This window comes from Vanellus vanellus (assembly GCF_965231255.1).
Source record: "Vanellus vanellus genome assembly, chromosome: 4".
In the NCBI taxonomy this organism is placed as follows: Eukaryota; Metazoa; Chordata; class Aves; order Charadriiformes; family Charadriidae; genus Vanellus; species Vanellus vanellus.
In genome coordinates, this window is record NC_138909.1 from 1,411,061 (window position 1) to 1,433,371 (window position 22,311).

Sequence of the window (22,311 nt, forward strand, 5' to 3'; positions counted from 1 at the left end):
TGGCCCTTTATGTGGGCCCTGGCAACACTGAGAAATTAAATGCACTTTGTTTCATTGCAAGTGTTTAATAGGCAGAATCACGGTTGGGAAGGGCTCTGTGCTGTTACGAGAACTGTCTACCTAGAAGCGCTCACCTGGGGAGACGGTGTTTGAGCGCTCTAAAGGGCAAAACCGAGCAAGTAGAGCGTTAGCTCAAATGTTTCCATATCTTTTCAGTTGGTTTGTTCTTTTTCGATTCCTGTGATCTGTGGAATCACTGTAGCTGATTTCTACTGTTCAGAGGCTTCAGCAACAGTAGTGATGAGACTGGGAATTTTTCTCGCTTTGGTGTACCGGGAGGGTTAAGAGTTGAGGATGGAATTCATGATACCATCTAAAGGATGCAGCGAAGCACTGGTGAAGAAGTCGATCTAGTGAGCAAAGCACAGATGAAATCTCGGTTCTTGAAGAATCTCGGTTCTTGTCAGGAGTTGTTCTCAAACTTCCCGGCAGAGCTGACTTGAGGAGTAGAATCAGGTTAGGAACATGAACACAAAGGAGAAAGGGGAGGTAATCAGTAAACACGTCTTAAACTTATTGAGGCTTTTGATTTTGTCACGGGTGTAGTTGTACTTGAGCTACTATGCAATATAATAAGGGTTGTACTTAAAAAAGGAAATATTTACCTTGTTGTGTATATGATGTCTGTTTCTTTTAGACTGAGAGTAATCATGACACAGCGTTGACACTTGCTTGTGCTGGTGGCCACGAAGAACTGGTACAAACGCTGCTCGAGAGAGGCGCCAATATTGAACACAGGGACAAGAAAGGTAGGTATCTCGCTGGCAGTACAGACCCTCTCTGCTTTTCCAGTGTATTGCATTAAATAAATACGCAATAAGCGTAGTCTGTATGTGCAGTTTTTAGGCTTGTTTTTGTGGTGGTTTAACTTATACGTCGCTTAAACTTAAGCTGTGAATGTGGACTCTTCAAACGTCCTTTTTCATTTCAGGGTTTACTCCGCTTATTTTGGCTGCTACGGCCGGCCACGTGGGGGTTGTTGAAATCTTACTGGATAACGGAGCTGATATTGAAGCGCAGTCTGAGAGAACCAAGGACACTCCCTTGTCTTTGGCTTGTTCAGGAGGGAGACAAGAGGTAAAATAAAACTGAAGTCATCAAAAGCAGCGTGTACAAAAGCAGTGTGTAGATTATATATTGTGTCAGTATACTAAAGCAGTCTTCCAGCAAAGTTATAGTCACTTAGTTCTCTATTCTGTTCCAGGATGGTACGCTGTAAAAATGATGCCAAGAGCTTCACGTTTTCGAAGTTAGATATTGCAGCATGTCTCGTATAGATAGCTTTTTCTCTTCTTGTAAGCTGGACTGGTGCTGTGCAGATAACCTCGTGACTGTAACCATTAGGAGCTCATTGTGGGGCTTTTACCAGCATCATTAGATGTAGATCTGACAGCGAATGCGATGAGTGTTCTTGTTAAGAAGCCGGAGTTAGACACGGATCAGTTCCACGTGTGAGCCAGGAGGGTTTTCTGATGGATTCTGTATAGGCCATAGAATATTGGAGTCCGGCACATGACTCCAGTGTCGCTAGCTAAAAACACAAAAAACATTTTTCAAATGGTTGATCAAAAAGTAAAGGTAGGGGGAGGTTTTTTTTCATGTCATGTGAAATACGGTATTCTGTGACTTCATTATGAAATCTGTGTTGTGAGGTTTTTTTTTCTAATGGTTGTTACAAATTGGAAGTGTATGATTCTGTTAATGCTTCTACTATTTGGATTGCAAAAGCCACGGTGGAAGCGGAATAATCTGGTGCAGGATCACCTTCCTCTGTGGCAATCTGGAAAATAATGAGGCTGGAGACACCTCTCCCGCTTCTGCAGGTGGTCTTAACAGCGATGCCCTCGCCTTTAAACATTGATTACTTCCCTAGACAAAATCTTCCTGAAAACTGGTAGCTTTTCTGGCCTGTTGGTAGTGCCATGGGGAAGATGTCAGGCGTTGGGGGGTTAGCTGCAGTGACAATCACGTGCTCTCTGCTCAGGGAAAGGCCTGCTTTTTACTAAGTCTGTCGCAGCAGCCCTTGTGGCTGGCAGCTTCCGACAGCAAAGGTGAATTTCTGCCTGCCTTTTTAGACACGTGATTGCTCTGTGTTTCTCAAACAGTATTCCTTGGAGGAACGCATCATGCTTTCTTTCATACTTTCTGCGAAAGAAGATGCGAAAACACTGGGCTCTGGGCAGTAGAGATCAAGGCGGGATGCCCTCTCGCCCCACTCTTTGTATTTGGCAGTATGTTTGTCCTGTGATTTCAGGGGGAAAATATTCTGATTGAAAAGCCCTTCAGTTGTGCGGGTCTAATCTAAACATGTTTTATGCTTAAACTCTGGAAGCGAAGCAAATTAAGCATTGCGCTGGAGATGACACAGTGGGTTTTCACCTCAGCGTTCATTAGGATTTTACATTGCTGGATAGTTTAGCTTCCTGTCAAGTGTTGTGCGTCACAGAATGTAAGCTTCACGCAGAATGCAGGAAGCTGTGACTTGTTTGGGTTGTAAATGCATCTGTAAGGGAGGGATAATGGAAGAAGTACTTGTTTTCATTAATGTACAGAGAAAAGCAGCAAGGGACGCAAATGTTCATTTTCCTATAGGCTCCTGCCTGAGATATCTGTGTATGATCCACACACTGTTCGATGTAGTGGTGTAAATAGAGAAGGTGAGATAAAAGCATGCGACTGCTTTCTTGTTTGCTCCGCAGCTTTCGTTTGAGGATGAGTTTTTTAACTTGATAGCGAACTAAGCATTAAAATGGGAGAGGACAAAAAGCAAGAGTACTTTGCATACCGTATTCAAACTGAATCTCTGGTTTTGGCAGTCCTTAAAGACAGCTGAAATAATCATAAAAGGACCTCAGATTTTTCTCGCTATGTTATACAATTAGGTATGAATGGTTTAAGCATGCTAATGAGCAATCGCGACTGATTTCTTAAGGAAGTTGCAGCCTCATCTGTTCATGGGGCAAGGAGTACAGGGGAGCAACTGAGTAAAATCGCTTCCTTACTGTTGGAAGATGTCAACGGTATATTTAGGCTTCGAAAACATTTGCCCTGGATAGATTTGCAAGTTCGGGAGAAAACCAGATGTTATTTCTTAAAACACTGCAGGTGGTGGAGTTGCTGCTAGCTCGAGGGGCAAACAAAGAGCACAGGAATGTTTCTGATTACACACCTTTAAGCCTCGCCGCTTCTGGTGGCTACGTGAACATTATCAAGATTCTGCTAAATGCTGGGGCAGAAATAAATTCCAGGCAAGTTCCCTTTTCACCCCTTCTCTCCTGTCTTTTTGTAGTATTCTTAGTTTTTACCCTTTCCCGAATGATAACTTGACAACTATGTGGAGCAAAATCTTACTATTCTTTCATGATCACGACCAACGTATCGCTTAGTTTGTAGGAGGCTTCTTTCCCCTTAAGTTGGAAATGAAAGGTGTTGACTGTGCGTTTCTAACGCTCTCTTAACTTCCTCTCTCTATTTTGGTAACTTACTCTCTATAGTATACTATTACTCTCATTTGTCTAAGATAGAAATCTTATTTTTTGTTCTGGTTGTCCTGCTGGGTTGAAATGAGTTCTGGGTTATGTGAAGAAAGTGTGTGCGTGTGTGTTTATCCCTTTGTTTTTCCTGTCTAGTTTAAGGGAAACTTGTTCTTTGTGCGTATGCATGTATGTAATACTTTTGGAGACAGAAAATAGCTCAGCTGTGCCCTGCACAAACCAAATGAGAAGTCCAAGGAAAACTTACGCTCCTCGTAAGAAATGTCTTTACATTTACAGCAATTAAAAGGTAACATGGGTAGTATCTCTAAGTAGAAGTACTTGGCTGAGCACTGCTACTATGGAGAAGCTCTATTAGTTTTAATAATAGTTGCTGTGTGGCTGATTTTTTGGTCTGGGATAAGTACTCTGCCTTCACTAGTTTTGTTCAAGTCATTTGGGAAACGTGATTATGATTTACGGAGTGGGGTTTTTCCTTTTTCTCTTTCAGAACTGGTAGCAAATTGGGCATTTCTCCCTTAATGTTGGCAGCCATGAATGGACACACTGCTGCTGTCAAGCTATTACTGGACATGGGCTCAGATATAAATGCCCAGATAGAGACCAACAGGAACACGGCACTGACTCTGGCGTGTTTCCAAGGGAGAACTGAAGTGGTTAGCCTGCTGCTCGATAGAAAAGCTAACGTAGAACATAGAGCGAAGGTAAGGAGCAAACAGCTGAATAAGTCTCCAAAAAGAGACGGTGTTAGACATGACTTCTCTGGGGTCATCTGATTTTCTTGCTTTTTGTGCAAGATGACTTCTCTAGTTCAGTTGACTGCATTGAACCATATACTGTAGAGGAAAAAAATGGCTGCGCTTAAGGGCTAGTATTTTGGGGGTTACATAGTTCATCAGAAAACAAGTCTCTTTTTCCAAAGCTTTAATGCTTACAAGCATAAGAATAATAATCTGATAACTTAATAAAAATAGAAGGATTTAATGTCTTGAAAAAATAGCTAGAATCTTGGCCTGACATGCTGCTTATGTCCACAGCGCTGATGTAGAATTGAAAGGGGACGTGTGTGCTTGAGAGTCGGTCGGTTGACCTCAACTCTTCAAATGGGAGGAAAGGCTGTTCACTGGACAAACAGCTAGAATGTCGAGGGGGAGAAAGCAAAGAGACCTGCCACAAATGTGGGATTCTGTTCTCCTTTTCCACTGTACTAAGGGGTTGCTGCAGAGTAGCTCAAAAGGACCTGCACAGTGCTGATAGCGACTCGGTATTCTTGCTGAAGTTATGTGTCCCCTTGACCTAGCCAGGGGTTTTCTGGATGTTCCTATGTAGGGTCTCCTAGTGAAGGTGGGAAATGTGATTTGCATCATCCATAAAATAACACGGGTGCTTTATGGGACTTAATGGTGATGATGCTCGTCTGTTCAAGGTTAGATGGGATAGTTCTGAGAAACTCACAGCAGTGGGCTTTGAATCCCTCTTAGCACCGCACAGCGCAGAGGGCCACTGTGCTCCGTGCTGCTCAGTTGAAAGCTCTTCTCAAACCAGCTGAACAGGAGGTGGCCTTCAGAATGTTGCGAAGCTGTTAGGAAATTGGCCAGGTAACAATTGCAGTCTGTACACCAGAATGAGAAATACGATGCTGGAAGCTGCAATAAAACCTAGCTCTCAAGTAAAAAAAAAACATCTCCCACCCCAAACTAATTGCTTGCTTTTCCTGCTTACTTGTCTTAGACTGGTCTCACACCCTTAATGGAAGCAGCTTCTGGTGGATATGCGGAAGTGGGCAGAGTGCTGCTGGACAAAGGTGCAGATGTAAACGCTCCTCCAGTACCTTCCTCAAGAGATACAGCTTTAACCATTGCAGCAGACAAAGGGCACTACAAATTCTGTGAGCTTCTCATTAGCAGGTACTGTATTTGCAAGCGTGCTGCTTGGAGAAAAACATGTGGCCTTACTTAGGCTAAGCTTTCCCAATATTCAATAGTATTTCCCAATATACGCTACAGGGTAGGAAATGGGAAAGGTTCTGTCTGTCACCTATTACTATGTATTTTTTATTTTTCAAAAATGATCAAACAAGGTTATCTTTGGTGTTATAGTGCTCGCTTTTGCCCAAATGTACTAAATCAGTTTTTCCTGCCTGTCTGAATCATAAGTGTTAAAAACAAAAACAATTTCTTGAGGTTTACGTATATGGTACTCATAATCATGACACGCAGCCATTTCAGATGGTAGTATTAAGTTCTTAACCAACAGAAGATGTGCACAAAACATATGTCTTAATTGCACTGAATGTGCATCGTGACCAATCTAAAAAAAAAAAAAATCATTATGTTTCCTGGGTAGCTTTTGGATATGTTGTTTTCCAAGTAGTAGCACTGGTTGTTGGCTTGCACTTGAAATGTCATAAGTTGTTCCGAGTAAACTAATGAAGAATACAATGTACTGATGGATGGAGTTAATGAAGTAATTAGAGAAGCTTCAGAGACAGCTGACAAGCAGCATGAATTAGAGTATTAAAAATGTTTTTAGGCTGAGTTGAAGCTCTTGACAGCATCAGAAGAAAGAAAAACATCATTTTGGAAAGTGAAGCACTGTGTGAATGCATACGTCTGATGTAAAAAGGAGTATTGAATTTAACCTACTGTTCTTGTGTTGCGTGACCAATTGATACGTGAAATGAAAGTCTGGTCCAGAGTTTTGATCGAACGTGTTTGTTTTTGTAGAGGAGCTCACATTGATGTCCGTAACAAGAAGGGGAATACTCCGCTGTGGCTGGCAGCAAATGGAGGGCATCTAGATGTTGTCCAACTGCTGGTTCAAGCTGGAGCTGATGTGGATGCTGCTGATAACAGGAAAATAACTCCTCTTATGGCAGCCTTTCGAAAGGTAGAATATGTTTATCTTCAGTATTAGCTGGTATCGACTCCATCATCCTTACACAGTTGTTAGAAATAGAACATAGCTGACAAACTATTTAAAAATATGTCAACTAATTTTAATACTTGGCTTTGAGTCTTCAGAAATAGGTATGTGTGTCACCTGTATAATATCTGTGCTAAATTCCACTAGAAATTTGCTTTATAGGCACTTTACTGAGGCTGGTTCTCCTGGGTCTGTTGAGAGGTGAAAATTGCAGTGTGTTTGTGCAGAGAGGAGGAATACCCGATAGAACTGGGGGGAAATTGGATGAGAGGACGAGCACTTCTACCAAAAAAAAAAAAAAGTGTGGTTTAGCCCGATTTGACTCTAGAGATAATTGTTGTTAGGAAGGAAGTGTAGTTCAAGTGTTGCAGTACTTGAAAAATTGCAGATGACTGTAGGAGTCTGCAACTGTGAAGCTGCCAGAGCCGGGCATTGGAAAACTGCTGAAATAAAAAGCAGAAGTATGTGAAAGTATGGCTGCAGGGAGGGGAATGTGGCAACAGGTACGGTAATTGCTTGCCTTCTCTTCTCTCATGAATGTGAAGAAACATCCCTCGGTAGTTTAGGAGGTGATAAAGATGAAAAACAAAAAAAAAAGTAAGTGTTGGGAGAACCATTTGAAGGAGTTGAAAATAAATATTTTGCAATGAGCGCTTGGACTAAAGTGTTTTTTAGCAAACCAGAAGCAGCTGGCCTGATAAAAACACGGCGTCCTTGAAACCTCTTTTTCAGGGTCATGTAAAAGTGGTGCGCTACCTAGTGAAAGAAGTAAACCAGTTTCCATCAGACTCGGAATGCATGAGATACATAGCAACAATTACTGATAAGGTAAGACGGTAAAAATAAAAATCCTTGAGAAGGAATAATGTTGTGACTCAGGTTTAGACTTGATGTTATGTATGGTCTTTAGCTTCCTGGCACACCAGATTTCAGCCAAATGATAAGTCCTGTTAGAATTTTTCAGAAAAAAACATTGCAAAAAATGAAAACACGCAGCTACAGTAACTTTGTGCGCCTCAGTGCTGTGAGAACAGTAGCAAAGGTGGTGTTATTTATTATCCCTGCATATTTTAAAGTGGTCTCCCAGTCGTTGATGACCTTGCTCTGCTCCGTTTTCCTCCCTGTTGAGCAAACTTGTACTGAGTTTACGGTGGCTTTTGCAGTAAAGTGGAGGTAACAGAATGAACTTGTGCGAAGAGTGTGTGTGAGCTGAAGTATTCGCCATTTTGTGAAAAAAGTTTGGACTGGAAAAAAAGATAGAAAACATAATTGACAGTAAAGTGGTTTCTTAAAGCACGGTAAGTGGACGGCTGCACTTCCCTGTGGCGGTTCAGTTTTATTCAGTTTATCTTCAGTCCAGATGAACAGGGCAAAAACTATGTTGTAATAAGAAAAATGAGAATGAGTAACCCCTGCAGAAGCCTGGTCGTAATGCTTCTGTCTCTCCACTGATCCACTGTGCTGCAACTGAGTTGTCTTCTTCCTGGGCGTCGCGTTGTGATGAGCATGGTGAGGCTGAAGAGGTGCTAATGTTTAAGTCAGTTTGTGTTTCGTCGCCAGCGGCGGTGACCAGTCTGCTTCCGTGATGCGCCTTGTGCCTTTAAACATTTTTGCCCCTGTGCAGCTGATAGAGGTTTATGAGTAGTACTGCAATACTGTAATATTCACATATTTCCCAGGTATCTACAAAAAAGCTAACACCTTGCTTTAGGATATACTTTTATTTCTGTAGTTGCTCCACCTATTAGACCCTTAGCCTTTTCGTTCATAACATTTTTTGGTCTTGGTAATGGGCATAGATTAGGAAGTGTCTCTGTACCATTAATAGTACATTGAGACACGGATTATTGATCGCACGTCACACCTCTGACCAGAAGATCAGTTTGCAAGGTTGGGCATCAAGAGGAGCTTACTGGAGGGAATTTAAAGTTCTTCCTTAAAAAGCTCCTGTGCAAGCAGTGCAACAGTTACTAAATTACAAGTGTAAGCTTGAAGTCATACACTCAAACACATGCAATGTTACTTTTTCAAACAGAAGGTTGATGTACTTTATGATTCTAGGAGATGTTGAAGAAGTGCCACCTGTGTATGGAATCAATTGTTCAAGCCAAAGATAGACAGGCTGCCGAGGCCAACAAAAACGCAAGCATTCTTTTAGAGGAACTGGACTTGGAGAAGGCAAGTTGAAAGAGTTTGGAGCTGTGAATATTTGTTGGATAAAATTCCTATTTCACATTCCTTCAATATTATAAGATCGGTGAAAGTATGAATTAAAGTATAGAATTATGTTTAATTATTATAACTGGAGTGTCTAGAGCTGAGCATCTTGCTGTTCAGGTAATATTTGAACTTCACTTTGACTGTTAACTAGAGAAATTGGATCAAGAAACTGATATAACTATTTCCTCTGGAAAAATGCTGTACCAAAAGAAAGATTTCTGAGTGTAATTTTTTTGCCAAGTGCATAATAGATGGTCATTTTCCAGTCACATTGGTTTGGATTTTAGGTCTAAACCATGTTTTGTGTCTTAAATATTAAAAAAAACCAAAACCTACTAATGTTACTAGAAACCACAGTACTGTAGTAGAAATGTAATGGAAAAATTGAAGTACAAGTATAGTGTCAAACGAGGGCATGCTTTATATTCGGGCTAGCTGAAACCATTTTGTGTTCTAGTCTTTGAAAGGGAGATGGGTGGTGTTTGGACTGTACTGCTAAGACTCACAAGGTTACACAAAGAATCATGAAAATACGTCTTGGGAGACTCTGACTGAAGTTTATAGGGTGTCTGTCCTCTGTTTCTACACTAAGCTGTTGTTAAAATTAGTGAACAATCTGTTTGGAAGAAGTAAACATGTAAAAATACATACCGTAGAGAATTTAGCTTCTATTTTGTAAATATGTTAGTCTAAAATGCAAGTTCAGGTTCCGAGGAAATAGAAAGCATTTGCATTTCTTGAAATGCGTGGGACATCTTGTAATACTGTTGCATGTGCTTGACTTGTAGCTAAGAGAAGAAAGCAGGAGACTGGCTTTGGCTGCCAAAAGAGAGAAAAGAAAGGAGAAAAGGAGGAAGAAGAAAGAAGAACAAAGACGAAAACTAGAAGAAATAGAAGCAAAAAATAAAGAGAATTTTGAACTTCAAGCTGCTCAGGAGAAAGAGAAGCTAAAAGCTGAAGGTGATTTAAAATAGTTGCCTTAGTTTTAAAACTTGCTTTATTTCCCAGTATTAAAAACTGCTTTTCATGTGAAAACTTGAATACAAGGGTTCTTATGACCTGCTGAGCTTTCCTTTTGTTTACCTTTTCTATTAAGCCCATAGATTAGCGTGATGGCTTTTTTTGGTGTCTTGCTGTGGCAAGGAACTGGTGCCAGCAGCTTCAGTGAGAGCTAGGGGCTAACTTTACCATGGGGATGCTGTTGGCTTGCTTGGTTTTTTTAATTCCAGGTCTCGATGCTTTTTAAACCACGTCAGGTTTTTTTTTAGCTCCCAAACAGAATGATGGTAATTATTTACCCAAAAGAAAAAAAAAATATGGAAGTTCTAACTATGTATCATTCTCTTCTTACCCATCAGAACCTTGTATCTTAGGGCAATGAATTTTATGTGGTGTACTGAGAAATGGTTTTCACTGATTGATTGTTCCCTCACTCTGATATGCTGAAAGAAAAAGGAAGACGTGACAATTTTTTTAATGTTGTTTCATACGCTTGTTTATGTCCCCTAATTGCTTGCGTCTGTCTTCCCATGCCTGAATTCAATTTAACATTATTAAATTGCTACTGCATTTGTTCCAAGAAAAGAATGATATTCTGTATGAGTTAGCATAAACAAGGGGAGAGGCTCCACGGTGTGACATATATGATAGTTTTACAGATGTCCACACGAACTTCGTTAAGCCAGCTAAATCAGCACTGTTTTTTCACTCTTCCATCAGATGATCCAGAGGTGCCGATGGAGCCTCCCAGTGCTACCACTACAACCACCATAGGTATATCTGCAACTTGGACAACATTAGCAGGGTCCCACGGGAAGAGGAATAATACCATCACCACAACAAGCTCCAAAAGGAAAAACAGGAAAAACAAAGTGACCCCTGATAATGTTCAGATTATATTTGATGATCAGCTCCCAATTTCCTATAGCCAACCGGAAAAAGTGAACGGTGAATCTAAGAGCAGCAGTACAAGTGAAAGCGGTGATAGTGACAATATGAGGATTTCCAGCTGTAGCGACGAAAGCAGCAATAGCAACAGCAGCCACAAAAGTGACAATCATTCTTCCACAGCCGTTACTAACACGCAGAGCAACAAAAAGCAACCGTCGGTTCTTGTCACTTGTCCAAAGGATGAGAGGAAAGCAGTTACTGGCAAATCGTCTATAAAGTAAGTTGCTGTGACCGTGAATGCCACTTGAAGGTGCTTGTTCCCCTACACGTGAATGCTGTGCCCTTGTCATCGTGGACTTGTGTTCTTAAATTGCTTGTTAGGAAGTGGATGAGGCAGTGTGTCCTTACTGTAGTCCATATGAGGAGTATAAGCATGGTTGCGGTATGAACTTGAACCTAGTAGTAGGTTTGGAAGCGAGAACCATCCTCTTGGATCTGGAATTATAGAATTGCTGGGTTATTTTAAGACGTAAGCATCTCAATTCAAGCCATTTCTTAATAATACCGTGCTTTGGTGCTAAAAGAGAAGGGGAGGGGTGGGGGGGCTAAAGAATGGGTGAAATTCAAGTCATACTTTTTTTTTGACAGCATAATGACAGCATTTAATTTCTTTTAAAGGTTGTCTGAAGTGATTAGTGAGGTGACGAGTAATTCCTTGTCTACTTGCACAAAATCCGGTCCTTCTCCCCTTTCTTCTCCAAATGGAAAGCTAACCATTGCTAGTCCTAAACGTGGTCAGAAAAGAGAAGAAGGATGGAAGGAAGTTGTGAGAAGGTAAGCAAAACGTTCCCCTAACCCCCCTGCGTTAATGTCCTTTTTTGGAATGTTTTTGCCTACTGTAGCCCTCTCTGGGGTTGCTGAGTGACCACCTTCTTAGTGGACCTGAATTACAATATTGTTTTGACCAGTCTGCCCTCGGCTTCATGCTATAGAAGCATTTCTCAGTTAATATTATTCATTTTTTTTGTGTAGATCCAAGAAGGTTTCTGTTCCATCAACTGTAATTTCCAGAGTCATTGGCAGAGGAGGATGTAACATCAATGCGATACGTGAGTGCACGGGAGCGCACATAGACATTGACAAACAGAAGGACAAAACTGGAGATAGAATAATAACGATAAGGTAAGCAGGCTACTTAATTTGCTCGTTCTTCTGGGCCTTTTTTCATAGTAGAACGCTTTTCTCTACAGAAAAATGAAAAAGCTTGACCTCGTTGTCCCTTCAAAGGTCACGTTGAGACAGTCAGCTCTCTGAGGCAGGGGAGATGGATGGGGTGGGGAAACTGAGAAGAACTGTCAGTTGGTACCATCGCGTGTGTACAAAGGAAGACTTGAGATAAGGTGGAGCATAAACGTTAGGATTCTGTGTTTAGAGCTGTTTAGACGTGGCTAACTATGTAGGTCTGTTTGGGGAAGTAAACGTTTTAACCATTTGGAATTTTGGGGGGGTTAAGAGTTTTCAACCTGAGCTTCTTAAATAATTATCAGCAGCAAGAACATGCCGAGCTCAGTCTTCAGATAGAGAGTTATTTTTCTGTCTTTGTTAGCATGACAGAAGACGGCCTGGTTCATGTGTTGGAGGTACTTGGCTATAATGCATGTCAATGTCTTAGACGCACTTTCCCTTTGCCCTTCCTTTTTATAGGGGTGGCACAGAATCAACAAGACAGGCCACGCAGTTGATAAATGCTCTGATAAAGGATCCAGATAAGGAGATTGATGAACTTATTCCAAAGAATCGTTTGAAAAGTTCGGCAGCGAACTCCAAAATAGGGTCATCAACACCTGCCACCACTACAGCTGCTAACAGTTCTCTCGTGGGCATCAAAGTGACCACCGTAGCTGCTTCGTCAACGTCTCAGACTGCCTCTGCACTCACCGTGCCTGCAATTTCTTCAGCATCCACTCACAAAACCATTAAGAACCCAGTGAATAACGTGCGGCCTGGTTTCCAAGTTTCTCTTCCATTAGCATATCCTCCTCCGCAGTTTGCACACGCTTTACTGGCTGCTCAGACTTTCCAGCAAATCCGTCCGCCTCGGTTGCCCATGACACACTTCGGAGGTACTTTCCCACCAGCTCAGTCCACGTGGGGTCCGTTTCCAGTTAGGCCGTTGAGCCCCGCAAGAGCTACCAACTCACCGAAACCTCACATGGTGCCTCGCCATAACAGTCAGAACAGCAGCGGTTCTCAGGTGAATTCGGCAAGTTCTTTGACGACTAGTCCAACAGCTACGACAAGTTCAGTGGCTTCTACTGTGCCTGGTTCTTCTGCAAACGGCAGTCCAAGTTCACCTTCAGTCAGAAGACAGCTTTTTGTCACGGTGGTGAAGACATCGAATGCCACGACGACCACAGTGACAACCACGGCAAGTAACACGAGCACAGCGCCTACAAATGCCACGTATCCAATTCCTACTGCCAAAGAACACTACCCTGCATCTTCCCCATCATCTCCTTCTCCTCCTGCGCAGCCAGCAGGTGTTTCCAGAAGCAGTCCTTCCGACTGTGCGGCAACCTCTCCCAATAAAGGTGCGCCTCCGTCTGATCCAGAAGCGGGTAGTCCGCCAGCAGTGGAAACGAGCAGCTCGACCAGCAGCAGGCAGCCCAGTTCTGGTACCGGCAGCTCATCTGTGCACCCTGCTCATCAGCAGCCGCCGGGAGCTCCTCTGCAAGAGGTCAGACCCCCTCTTCAGCAACCTCAGGTTCCTGCACCAGATCCTCGAATGGTTGTGCCTCCAAATATAGCAGCGACAAGCTCATCTGCTCCTGTGGCAGGTCCAACAAACGCCCCGATGACCTATCCCATGTCTCAGACGTCAATGGGGTCTTCTCAGCCTGCAGCTAAGATGGAAACCCCGGCCATCAGACCACCTGTTCACGGAACGGGTAGCGTCCATAAGAATCCGGCTCCTGTGCAAAATTCTTCTGTCGCAGTCCTCAACGTTAATCACATCAAAAGGCCCCACAGCGTTCCTTCTTCAGTGCAGCTTCCTTCTACCTTAAGTACACAAAGTGCTTCTCAGAATTCAGCCCATCCAGCGAACAAGTCTATGGGTAACAATTTCAGTGCTACTTTACCATTTGGGCCCTTTAGTACGTTGTTTGAGAACAGTCCTACGTCTGCTCATGCCTTCTGGGGTGGTTCCGTTGTTTCATCTCAGACAACGCCAGAGTCTATGCTATCAGGAAAGTCTTCATTTTTGCCAAATTCAGATCCTTTACATCAGTCTGATACTTCCAAAGCCCCAGGTTTTAGGCCACCGTTACAGAGGCCAGCTCCAAGTCCCTCAGGTAAGTCCCCCCTTTTACCTTCATACTTTAATAATACTGAAATAATAACTGCTGCATCTTTTTATTTTGAACACGTAATACTTTCTGCCTCAGCTTTTGTGGTCGTTTATAGTAAATGACAGTCTGCCCCGCAACGAAAGGGTGCTCTAATATATTTTATTGTTGAGTCTGTAAGCAAAGCTGAGTTCATCTTCCTTCTAAGTGCCACCTGTCAAATCTAATAACTATTTTGCAGCTGATGAACTTGATAAAAGTCAAGCTGAGGCATCCTTTTTACCATTCCAGTTTACTTCTTTGCGATAGATGATGTAATAAAACGCTTGACTGTTGGTTCCACCTCCCTTCCCTACCACCAGCTAATAACTATTCCCGTTCGTGATAACTTCCTTCTTGGCCTGAGGCTGCAGGAAAATATGCAGCATCTTCAAAGTGTTAGGATGATTTAAAAAAAAATGGTGTTTTGATGCGTACTTGTAATAAGAGGTGTGTTCTCTTCACAACTAAATTTGATTAAAAAACTTAATATCATTGACTTCTGGCATTCTGTAGCGAGATGTTTAGCCTTCTGCGCAAACAGAGGCCGAGGGGTTGTCACAGAACTCGCTCTGCAGCTCCCAGAAAGTACACACACAGTTTGTACCGTCTGTGCCTGTTTTAGTAGGACCTGTGAGTTGCTCATGAATCTAGAGGTATAACGGCTAGCTCCTTCATATTTTGTGAATATCATGGTGTTGAGCAGCTTTTGAGGTGCACTCTGTGAATTTTGTCAACTTAGGATACTACTTTGCGTTTTGACGTTGGCACGCTCGATGCTGCCTGTCACTTGAGTTTGCCCGTCGGTTCCCGAGCAAAACCAGTACTCTAAGCGTGAACCTCAGCAGTTTCCCTGCAGGAAGGCTGCAGGCGTGACAGATGAACGGGGAGGTGTCTAGGGAGTCAGGGAGTGTTACGTTCCTTCATAGGAAAGAAGCCTCTGAGAGCCTGAAGAATTTGGCAAAAACTAGAGGTTGGGTCTTGATAACGGAAGATGCAGAGGAGGCGAGTGCTGGGCTGCTTTGATTCTGCTGTCTGTCACTGCTTATGGGAATTTTTTTGTTTTCCTAACTGAAATTATAAATACAAACCTTTTTTCTTGTGCTTTATGAGAAGTGGAAAGATGCAAGTGCCAGAGCAGTTGTGTGGCACAAGCTTCCTTGATAGCTGTTGAAACTTAAAATCCTAAGATCCTGTTTTTCCCTTTCTTCATTAAGGAGAATATTAAGGGAATCGCGATTCTTGTATTTTTGAATACCTTAGCGAATTGTTGCCACTTGGTCTTAATAAAATACCGTTTTCTTAAGCAAGTTAAAGTGTATTCCTGGGTTGGGGAAAAAAACACTTCAAGTGTTGATCTTGGGGTATATAGACGTTCTGTAAAATAAAAAAACGAATGGAGAAAGCCTTCAAATCTTTAGTATTATTTCCACCGTTCTTGGTACAAAATCATACTTTCTAAACCTACAAAATTTAAATTGCAGGTTAATAAAATGTTCAGTTGCTTTTCTGATGTTCAGATATATCAGACCATGTATTATATTCCCTTAATTTATTTGAATTCAAGGTATCTGCATGATAATCTAAGACTTGTTCTTGATTTATCTATGCAGCACAACTGCCTCGTACTGTCAAGACTTGCAGAGTGTGAAGCTTAAGACTCCCAGTTCTCTTTGGAAAATAGTAACACACCCCCAACAATTGATTGGCTTAAAGTTTTCCTACTTTCTTGATTATTTCCATGATACGGGTGCCCTCTTCACAGATTTTGGAGTACTGGGAGTCACTTGTGCCTATTTCTCTCATAGGTATTGTCAGTATGGATTCACCCTATGCTTCTGTAACACCTTCTTCTACACACCTGGGTAATTTTGCCTCAAACCTTTCGGGAGGTCAGATATATGCGCCTGGGACACCTCTTGGCGGAGCACCTGCAGCTGCTAATTTCAACAGACAGCATTTTTCCCCACTTAGTTTATTGCCTCCGTGTTCATCAGCATCAAATGGTGAGTTCCGGTCAGCGGGGACCTCGTTGAGAAGCTGTTGTACGAATCGAGTGGCCTCACGCACTGCCTGTTTTATGCAATCACGGATTTTGAGATAAGATTTTCTTGTGCAAGTTCTGATGTCTGGTGTGGGTTTTTTTAGCAGCCAAGGTCATGCTGTTGTGGAATTCCTTATTCTTGCTGCAGTTAACTTTGGCAAAGAAAAGCTTGGTGTTTTGCTTTGTGAAGGCAATATTCCAAGTTTGAGCTGTGTAAACCTTGCAATGATGTTTTACCGAAGCTAGTTTAGTTTTTCTGATGTTCTTAAGACAGAACTGTGTCATGTATTGCAGGAAAAAGTACTACGGGCAAGTTCTGGTACCTTCCTCAGTGTTTAGCCCCTGCGGTTTTGGCCACGTAGTGGAGTTTTTCGGACAGAACACAAATAAACTGTTGAGTGCTGGCTTATTCAGGGAACAAGTTAGTCTGTTTTACTGGCAAAAATAACGACAAACAAAACCCACAAACTCCCACAGAGAACAAATCAGGATTTAAAAAAAAAAAAATCAAAACAACAAGCCCAGCCCAACAACAACATGGGTTTATTTCAGCTATGCTTTTGGGTATAATCCTCAAATCTTCTATTGCTGATACACAGTAATGCTTAGTTAAGATTTCAAACCGTCTGTCATCGGTTGTGGTGGATGTCCAGTAGCTGAGCTGACAGGGCATGATAATCATTTTATGTAAGAGACTCAATAATTGGTGAATGTCTCTCTGATCTGAAAGTAAAAGCGTTCAAATTACCCTGAAGCGTTTGCTGTATGAATCTGGTATTAAAAAGCACCCCATTTTCACTTGTTTGATGTATGGCCAGACGTGAAAGGATGGGGTTGTGGTGACTGGGGAGGATGTGGCTGCCATTACTAAGTGCTCTCGTTGCTCTTCTTGCAGAATCTCCTGCGCAGTCGGTGTCTTCTGGAGTAAGAGCGCCATCTCCCACCCCTTCAGCAGTGTCCTTGGGATCAGAAAAACCCAGTACTGTTTCTCAGGACAGAAAAGTTCCTGTTCCGATTGGGACTGAACGGTCTGCACGTATTAGACAAACTGGAACTTCTACGCCATCTGTTATCGGGAGCAATTTAGCTGCTCCAGTGGGACATAGTGGGATCTGGTCCTTCGAAGGTATAGGTGGCAATCAAGGTACGTGGTGTTACTAGATGTCCCTGTGCTGGCAATTGACCACAATATTGTCTTTTCCTTACTTGCTTCTGGAGCTCAAGGAGGATGCAGAAGTGAGTGCCTCAAGATGCAGGAGTGCTGTTTCCGAAGGAGTTGGAGCAGGGGCTTCGGTTTGCCCTCCCATCCGCTCAATAGTGTTTTCACAAGGTCTCAGAAAACCTCAGGGGTTCGGAAACACCCTGGCTGGGAAGATTTGCTATTCAAAGCAAGAAATAAGAGGGAAAATAAAGCTACAGGGTTTACAGGGCTGAACTGAGTGGGAATCATTGGACTTGGAAGGATGTCAAAGAACTGTGTATTTTCTTTATGTTCACAAACAGATTGTTTTGTATGATAGGGGTTAATAGTTAAATTTAATTTGTAGTCAAGATGGAGCTTTTTGTTGCGAGGATTGTGCTGTTTATGTCTTCATGCATTGGAAGTGTTCCACATCAGAGTTTTCTTTGTTGTTTCCAGGCATGCCGTTTGCATTTTACTAACTCACTGTAGTCCCATAGCATTCAGTATTTCAGAATTCCTTAAAACCTTAAGTTACCGATGGGACAGCTTTTTCTCAGCAAACACTTCAGGAATCTTGGATGTAATTTACAGGAGACTGCTGAATTTTTTTTCAAGTTGTTTTTTGGGGTGGCTTTTTTTTTATTGTTTGTTAAGTTTGGGCTTTGGTTTTTTTTGCCTGGGATGAGTGGGAGGGAATCGTGAGATCATGTTGGGTGGAACCTCTGGAGGTCGCGTCAGCCTCCTGCACAAAATGAGTTTTACTGTGAGGTTGGACCGGGTTGCTCAGGGCTTTATCCAATCTTACGTTGAAAACCTCTGAGGATGGAAACCGCTCAACCTCAAGGAACAACCCATTCCACTGCTTGGCTGAGGAGTCCGAACAGCTTAAGGGTTTAATAGACTGACTGTGTACATGCTTTGCATGCGATGACTATATTGTCATGGGGTTTTTTTCCCCAAATATAAAATAGATGCGATGTACACAAACCTTTTTTTCACTTCACCAGGGGTCTTTACCCCATCTGTGTAGAGAGAGGCTATTCATCAGTAGGTCTTCAGAAATGGAATATTGTTATTTGCATTGTCTAGGTGTAAGAGTTGCCCTTTATGTCTGTGTTGGCTTTTGGAATGCTGCTTTCTTCCAACTTTGTTCAATTACTTAAACATTTTGATTTTCAGTTGAGAATGGGATTGGCTCTTCTCTTGTTGGGTATTAGGATGGCTTATGAAATGTTTCTGTATTCCTCTCTGCCCCTCCAAATATCATTTCCTTATGTTTTATTCTGAAAAAAATGGCTTTGTAGGTGTCCGAAGGTTGAACTGTAGTAACAATACCAGGCTGCCTCTAATGAATTCCTGTAATTAGAACATGAGTGCATGTCTCCAGCTGGTCGTCTTCTGGTTTTGCTTTTCAAAAGTACTACTCTGTCTCTTAGTTCATTAAATAATTTGTGGAAAAAATGGTAATGAAGTGGAGCAAATAGGCTTCATAGCGTACATAACCCTTTCACAGCAGCAAACACATGAGGAACTTCAGTTTTTGGAGGAGGGAGAGTTAGCCCAAATGTCAGCTTTCCCTTTTCAAATGAAGGAAAATTGCAGAGGTGATGCTTTGGTTGCATATATGCATACATGTCATGTATGATGCTGTTGCTGTGTCTGTGTTGTTAGATAAAGTGGACTGGTGTCACAGCGGAATGGGGAGCCACATGATCCACAGGCCCATGTCTGATCCAGGGGTGTTCTCGCACCAAGCCATGGAGAGAGATAGCACGGGAATCGTAACGCCTTCCGGTACATTCCATCAGCCCGTTCCTGCAGGATATATGGACTTCCCAAAAGTCGGGGTAATGACCTTTTTGGATTCGATATGGGCGGTTCCGCCCCATTTACATGTCAGTGAGTGGGACAGATGAACAACATAGAGGTACAGTTCCACGTGCAGCTGCGCGTGTGAAAGCTGAAACGCTAACTAACCCTCCCGCTATTGCAGAAGCGTAGATCTGATAAAAACTGACTTGTCCCTGATGCAACAAATATATGCATAGAAAAGTTTTTTTTCTTAAATTGGGTGTTTCATTGCTGCTTTAAGACGGAGAATTTCTTTAACACGAATCCCCTTTTGTCATTCTGTATGTGCAATAGTAGCGGTGTTCATGAATCCATACTGATCCTTGCTTTTTTTTCTTCCCCGAAGGGTATGCCTTTTTCTGTGTATGGAAACGCAATGATTCCTCCTGTAGCCCCCATCGCAGATGGTACTGGAGGCCCTATATTTAATGGGCCTCATGCTGCTGACCCATCTTGGAACTCGCTGATAAAGATGGTTTCAAATTCCACAGAAAATAACGGGCCTCAGACGGTAATTTTCCAGTTTTTATATTCGCCATTTTGTTGCAATTTAAGAAACAGTGTGGTGAAGATAAGACCCTACTTGTCAAAAAGTATGAAAATTAAGTGTTGTGTTTGTTCTTTTTGCTCGTGTCTCTGAGCAGCTGAAAGAGCCCCCCTGCTCACGACAGCACCGGGTGCTGTATGTGCTTACTGACAATTTCTAAACATTAGTCATCTCTCCAAAAATAAGTCTAAGGTGTCCTGAGAAGAAATCGGCATCGCTCGGTTAATGTACTTCAAAGGAGTGTGGTGTAGTCAATTCTCTGAACGTATTTGTACTTGAGAATTGGGAAGCTTCCTTCCAGCTGAGCTCAGAGAAGCTGCTTATTTAATCAGACACTTGGACAATTACTGCAGATCTGCTTTTATTTTTTTTTTTTTGATTGTGTTGTAAGCGAGTCTGGATACAAAAGAGTATTTTACGTGATTTCTATCTGTGCAGTTCTGCACTGGGGAAAACACAATCTATTTGCTTTTGAGAGAAAAGCCGTTTATTTGCTGTTATGTAAGCTTTCCCTCTTTCCCTTCCCCAAAAGGGAAAACAGCATTAGGTCTAAAATATCATTGCTGGGCTCTGAAAGGGACGATGTCTGCCCTCTGTTAGGAATTCACCTCGGAAGGGAGCAAGTAGCTCTGCTGTCTGCTGCTCTGTTCTTGCCTGGGTTGTAGGTTTGGCCCCTAAATATGATTTAGGCAGAGGGATTTTGTTTCCCTAAACCTCTCGTTTGTACTCAGCCAGCAACTAATACTATAATGGATCATCAGTAGCTCCTGTTACGTTATATCCTGAGTTTATTTTTAATTATACAGTGAGCTCTGTCAGACTGTTACTAAATAAAGCTATTTCTGGACTTAATTTGCTTGGGAATCATCCAGGCTGCAAACAGCAGCTCCTGGCTCGGGCAGACCGTAGGCGTGCAGAAGAAGAGGCAGTCTGTTGTTTGGCCACAGTTCATGTACTGCTCCGAAGTGGCTCATGACTGTTACGAGGCCACTTCTGGTTTAGTGAGAAAACTTTGTCCCCCAAAGAAGGCTTTAGTTATTACACGTGGGTTTCCCCAGAGCTGAGGCTGTTGGAATGCATTGGGGGGAAAATAATTCAAGGTGCCAGCAATCAAGCTGTTGATTGTCTGAACTTCCAAAGGCAAAAAGGAAAGATAGTCTCTTGCTTTGAAAGCTGGAGGTCTTCAGGTGCTGTCCCTGCAAATAATTTGGCACATGACAGCGCACGCAGCGTGTTTAGCGGGAGTACGTATTTCCCTGGTCTAAAGGGATACATTTTTCCCGTGGAACAGTATATATATTATGTCAGTGTTGCTATGATGGAGGAACTAGTGAGCATAAATAGCGTTGATTTCTCTTTGATTTTGCTATGAAGGGAAGCAATCAGGCTGGGTGACGGTATTTTTTGGCACTAAGTAGAAAGGAAGACGGACACTTTAGACAGGGTGAAAAAGTACAGGCAGAAAGAGTGAAACCCCATTTCTTCCTTTTCTCACCTGAATCACGGCAGGATGAAACAAGTGCTGAATGAAAGGAACTCAGTGTAGTTTGATGACTGATTGCCACGTTGTAATTTTGACTGCAGAACTGTTGTGAGGAGCCCTGACGCGTGGTGTTAAACCAAGCTTTCTCTTTCAGGTGTGGACTGGAACTTGGACACCTCACATGAACAGCGTGCATATGAACCAACTTGGCTGAGTGGGATCAACTTGAGAGCCTTGAGATTCCTTTTTTGCAGAGGAAAACACAAATGGCAGAAACAGTTTATGTGCTCCCAGATCATTCTACTGATGTGCTTGACTGAAGTGTGTAGGCTTTTTGCAGAAGAACTTACTAACTGACCTTTTTCTGTGAACATTGTGACCGCCCATTCCCCACCATCATACGTTTCAACTTAGTTAGCCTTTATTCTTTCCTTTCCTTTTTTTTTTTTTTTTTTGACATAACTTTCTGTTGAAGCTGTTCTTTGGCTGGTTGGTTTTAGTACTGTAAACTGCTTCTGAGCAAACACAGAAATTTAGCAAAATTATGTAAACTTGATCCTGAAGTTTTAGAATGGCAAATAAATGTACAATTGTTTACATAACAAATGGCTAAGCAGAAAGTAAATTTCAATATGTCAGTATAGAGGCTCTACTTTATGTAGACTTAAATTAATGTGAGATATGTACCTTCATATTCAGAAATCTGGATGTTTCCTTCATACATTAAACTATTAATAAGCATAACTTTTCTACTTGTGTAATTTAAGTACATTATAAAAAAGGGGGGGGGCATTATCAAAGGGTTTTTTCCACTTGTGTGTTGGATTTTTTTTTTAAGAAGGCATATGTCAGTTGTAACCAGATATTAAGAGTTTCCATTTTCCTTCTGTGAAAGGCTTTTCAGCAAAAACGTGCCTGAGAAAACAGCCTTTTGGCACACTGGGAGTCATCTCCACACTGAACTCCCCTACTTGCCCCGTAAACGTGGTAAATGTATCACGCTGCAGCATCTATTAAAAATTATTCTTACCGTTGGGTTGATGCAGCAAGGTCTGTTCTGTTCCACAAGTGCTCCCAGAGCTGCTGTTCCTCTGGTTCCTTCCTTTTGCCAACAAAAGTCATTTCAGAACATGGATCCTTGGTATATGTTGGTTCAAGAATAAGACTCTCAACCTGCAGTTTTAATGGAGCTTCTCTGATGAAAGTGGTCTCCAAAGGAAGGCTTATT

The 22,311-nt window shown here is 42.2% G+C and overlaps 1 protein-coding gene across 1 annotated transcript in view; it reads left to right on the top strand.

Annotated features, from left to right (window-relative positions):
* The window catches only part of ANKRD17 (ankyrin repeat domain 17), a 92,412-nt gene extending 70,585 nt beyond the window's left edge, over positions 1-21,827 (top strand). The window contains exons 17-34 of the mRNA XM_082483031.1: positions 698-809; positions 992-1,137; positions 3,166-3,308; positions 4,045-4,258; positions 5,286-5,461; positions 6,281-6,443; positions 7,212-7,307; positions 8,541-8,657; positions 9,488-9,659; positions 10,419-10,866; positions 11,268-11,423; positions 11,622-11,771; positions 12,294-13,942; positions 15,784-15,981; positions 16,915-17,163; positions 18,874-19,049; positions 19,400-19,564; positions 21,238-21,827. Coding sequence (XP_082339157.1) covers positions 698-809; positions 992-1,137; positions 3,166-3,308; positions 4,045-4,258; positions 5,286-5,461; positions 6,281-6,443; positions 7,212-7,307; positions 8,541-8,657; positions 9,488-9,659; positions 10,419-10,866; positions 11,268-11,423; positions 11,622-11,771; positions 12,294-13,942; positions 15,784-15,981; positions 16,915-17,163; positions 18,874-19,049; positions 19,400-19,564; positions 21,238-21,297 — 4,590 coding nt within the window. The 3' untranslated portion in view covers positions 21,298-21,827. The remainder of the gene's footprint in view (positions 1-697; positions 810-991; positions 1,138-3,165; positions 3,309-4,044; positions 4,259-5,285; positions 5,462-6,280; positions 6,444-7,211; positions 7,308-8,540; positions 8,658-9,487; positions 9,660-10,418; positions 10,867-11,267; positions 11,424-11,621; positions 11,772-12,293; positions 13,943-15,783; positions 15,982-16,914; positions 17,164-18,873; positions 19,050-19,399; positions 19,565-21,237) is intronic.
* Positions 21,828-22,311: the final 484 nt, after the last annotated feature.